The 3,192-nt window shown below is 41.2% G+C and overlaps 1 protein-coding gene across 1 annotated transcript; it reads right to left on the reverse strand.

The window, feature by feature from the left end:
* Positions 1–313: 313 nt before the first annotated feature.
* On the reverse strand, positions 314–1,912 carry LOC101308475 (protein FAR1-RELATED SEQUENCE 5-like). The gene has a single exon (XM_004301584.1). It carries the CDS (start codon positions 1,910–1,912, stop codon positions 314–316), a length of 1,599 nt encoding a protein of 532 aa, XP_004301632.1.
* Between the last annotated feature and the right edge of the window lie 1,280 nt (positions 1,913–3,192).

Consider the following 3,192-nt stretch of genomic DNA (forward strand, 5'->3'; position numbering starts at 1 on the left):
CAGAGTACAAGAAATTTGAACAACAACTATAACTAAGATCATCACTTATATCACCAGAATAAGGAATCACTCCTCAGATGTGGGGGAGGCGTCTCCTTTTTTTGTTTTGTTTGGGCATCTACGGTGTGTGTGCCCGGCTCCTTTGCACATACTACAGTGAATAGTTTTTTTGTAGGTGTCGCAACCGAAGGAGGAGGATCATTGCTTGTTCCCGCAACATTTTTATTTGTCTTCTCAGCTTTTTCTTTTTCTTTCCTAACATCACATGTTTGAGTATTGTGTCTAGATCGTTTGCAATAACCAAGGGATCTCTTTACAGGTGTTGCAACTGAAGGACGAGGGTCAGTGTTTCGTTCGTCATTTTCATTGCTCTTCTTAGCTTTTTCTTTCTCCTTCCTAACATTACATGTTTGACTGTTGTGTCCAATACCTTGGCAATAACCACAAGTAATCGGTCGTCTGGGAGCCTCAGTCTTCTTGTCATTTTTTCTCTGCCTTTGGTCCTAACCGGGATAGGGTCTCTCACAACATTACCTTTGATGTTGCTGGGTGTGGCCGGAGCTTGAACTTTTTCTTTTTCTTTGGCAAAACCTTCCACAATTGATGAGAGTTTACTGATCTCCTTCTGCAACAAGTTGTACCCTGCATCTGTCTTTGAAGCATAAAAACACAATCGATTGCATTCGGCAGTTAGAGCACCATACCTGCTCACTTCCAATGCTTCTCTGGGCATAGATTGATCCGGATAAGGGATCTCACACATAGTTCTTGCGTCCTTTGACCATCTCTTGATGATCAGTGACTTGTGAAGCTCAAAAATGTGTTCGTTTATCATCACCGTGAACATGTGACGACATGGTACTCCCCTGTACTGAAACATTCTGCAAGAACACACCATAATCGGGTCTTCTGCACTGTCAGTCTCTTTCTCAGGGTGGTAAACAACAGTGTTGTCAAATTCAGGCCGTTTGTAAACTGATACCTTGTAAACATGACTACCATCTTCATGACATTTTGCTCCTTGCTTTAGTGTAATAAATCTCTCTTTCTTGATCTCTCTTACAATCCACTTAAACACATCGTGTGTAAATATAGAAGAGGCTTGTATCTCCAAATCTACCAAGTGAGTTACGACACCAGGAAAATTCATATTGATGAATTCATCCTTTTCCTGATTGTGTCTTAGTTTCATAAGTAATCTAGACACCAACGTAACAAGCTCCACAAGGGATTTCCCTTTACCAAGCACCCTCTTGAATTCTTTATTCATGCCCTCACACCCTTGTGTGCTTCTCATTCCGGCCATAAATATGTCACCGAAGAATGCTTGACAAAACTTGTCTCTCTTTTCATACATATTCCCAATCCAAATATCGTCATGGAGATCAAGTTCCTCAATCATTTCCTGCCACAACCTTTCAAATTGCTCAACTGTTTGATACTTCCTCACGCATCTGTTAAAAGCCTTCAACTCTTCCTCAGACTTTAAGTGGGTAAAGGCATTTTTACCTATGTGCCAAATACATATACGGTGCCTTGCTTTAGGCATCACAGTGTCAATTGCCTTACGCATGGCCTCGTCACTGTCTGTGAGTACCGCCTTTGGCATCTTCCCGTTCATCGACTCCAAAAATGTACGAAGCAACCAAGTGTATGTCTCCTCAGTCTCATCCGAAATAAGGGAAGCACCGAAAATAATTCTACCTCGATGGTTGTTCGACCCAACAAACAAAACCAATGGCCTGTTGTAAACATTGGTTTTGTATGTGCTATCGAATATCAGCACATCCCCATAACACTGATAATCAACAAATGAATGCTCATCTCGCCAAAAAATGTCCACTAACCTGTCTTCCAAATCTGTAGTGAATCTGCATATGAAGTGTGGGTCTTTTGCTGCCAGTGCTCTCATGTAGGAAAGCGCTCATTCGGAATCACTCTCAAATGGGGAGGTCTGTCGTTGTTGGTCAAGCTTGTTGTAGAGGTCCTTCATGGTGAATCCTACTACCGAATATCCCCTAGCCTGCTCCACCATATACTCATATGTGTGACATGGTCTGATTGAAACCCTTGTCATTGTGTTTGTCAGAGCCAAAGCTGCGTCGCTGACATGACGATGAGCACGACGAATGCAATCTGGTTCCCAGTCGCTAGTTCATGATTATGGTTTGGAATGAATATTTTCACCATATAAACTCTACTCTCATCATTGTAATTGATCCGAAATCTAGCTTGGCAATTCACCCTAGTCTATTTCTTAGGAGTACGACTCAAACCATCTGCTTCCAAGTACTTTTTATCTCGAGTCCCTTCCTTGCAGCAGACCCACTGCCTCCACCAAATCAAACCGTTAGACTCTCCCTTGTCATCCTTCCTACATCCAAATCCAACTGCTGCTAAATATGCACAGTAGAATCTCTCTGCCTCATCCACTGTTTCGAAGGTCAAAGCTCGCACATCGGCGATTGTCAGGCTTCCAAATCCGGGAACATCTACTGCCATATCCTCTACACCCTTATTCGGCTGTTTTTCATTCTCAGGCGCATCCATCGCTGGTTGTACCTGTGTTTCGACTTCAATATCAGTATATACGATTACTTTCTTAATAAGATGTGTATTGTATATAAAGTAGAAAATTATGAAAGAATAGTAGACCTATTAAGCAATGACGAACCGCTTGTGTTATATTGATTGGTTTACTCACTTTCATGAGTTAAACTACTTCTTTCCTGAAACAATCTATGAAATCTATGATTCACAGATTACCTCTTTTGAATGAATCATGAATCATGACAATAGAAAAGAAGACCTAAAATAGTAGTGTTTTCTATATGAAGCAATATGTACAAGATTCACAAATCAAACAAGGGAACTGAAACAAGGCATCAAACAAACACCATGAGACTATGAAACTGAAACAAGATCATGAAGAAACAAAACTCACCGAACTGGGCGAAAGAGGAGAAGATTCAGCGCGACAGGAACGTCTGATTGTCAAATGGGATCGATACTGATACTGAAGAGACAGAGTCTCGATCAGATTGAATAATCAAGACTCTCGATGAGATTGAAGGATCAAGAGTTACAAAGAGTGAGTCTAGGTTATAGAGAGCCGCAGATATAGAATGAGCAAGATTGATTGATCAAGAAAGAGATAGAGAGAGAGAGACAAAGAGAGAGAGAGAGAGAGTC

Source organism: Fragaria vesca, linkage group LG5, assembly GCF_000184155.1.
Source record: "Fragaria vesca subsp. vesca linkage group LG5, FraVesHawaii_1.0, whole genome shotgun sequence".
NCBI classification, from domain to species: domain Eukaryota; kingdom Viridiplantae; phylum Streptophyta; class Magnoliopsida; order Rosales; family Rosaceae; genus Fragaria; species Fragaria vesca.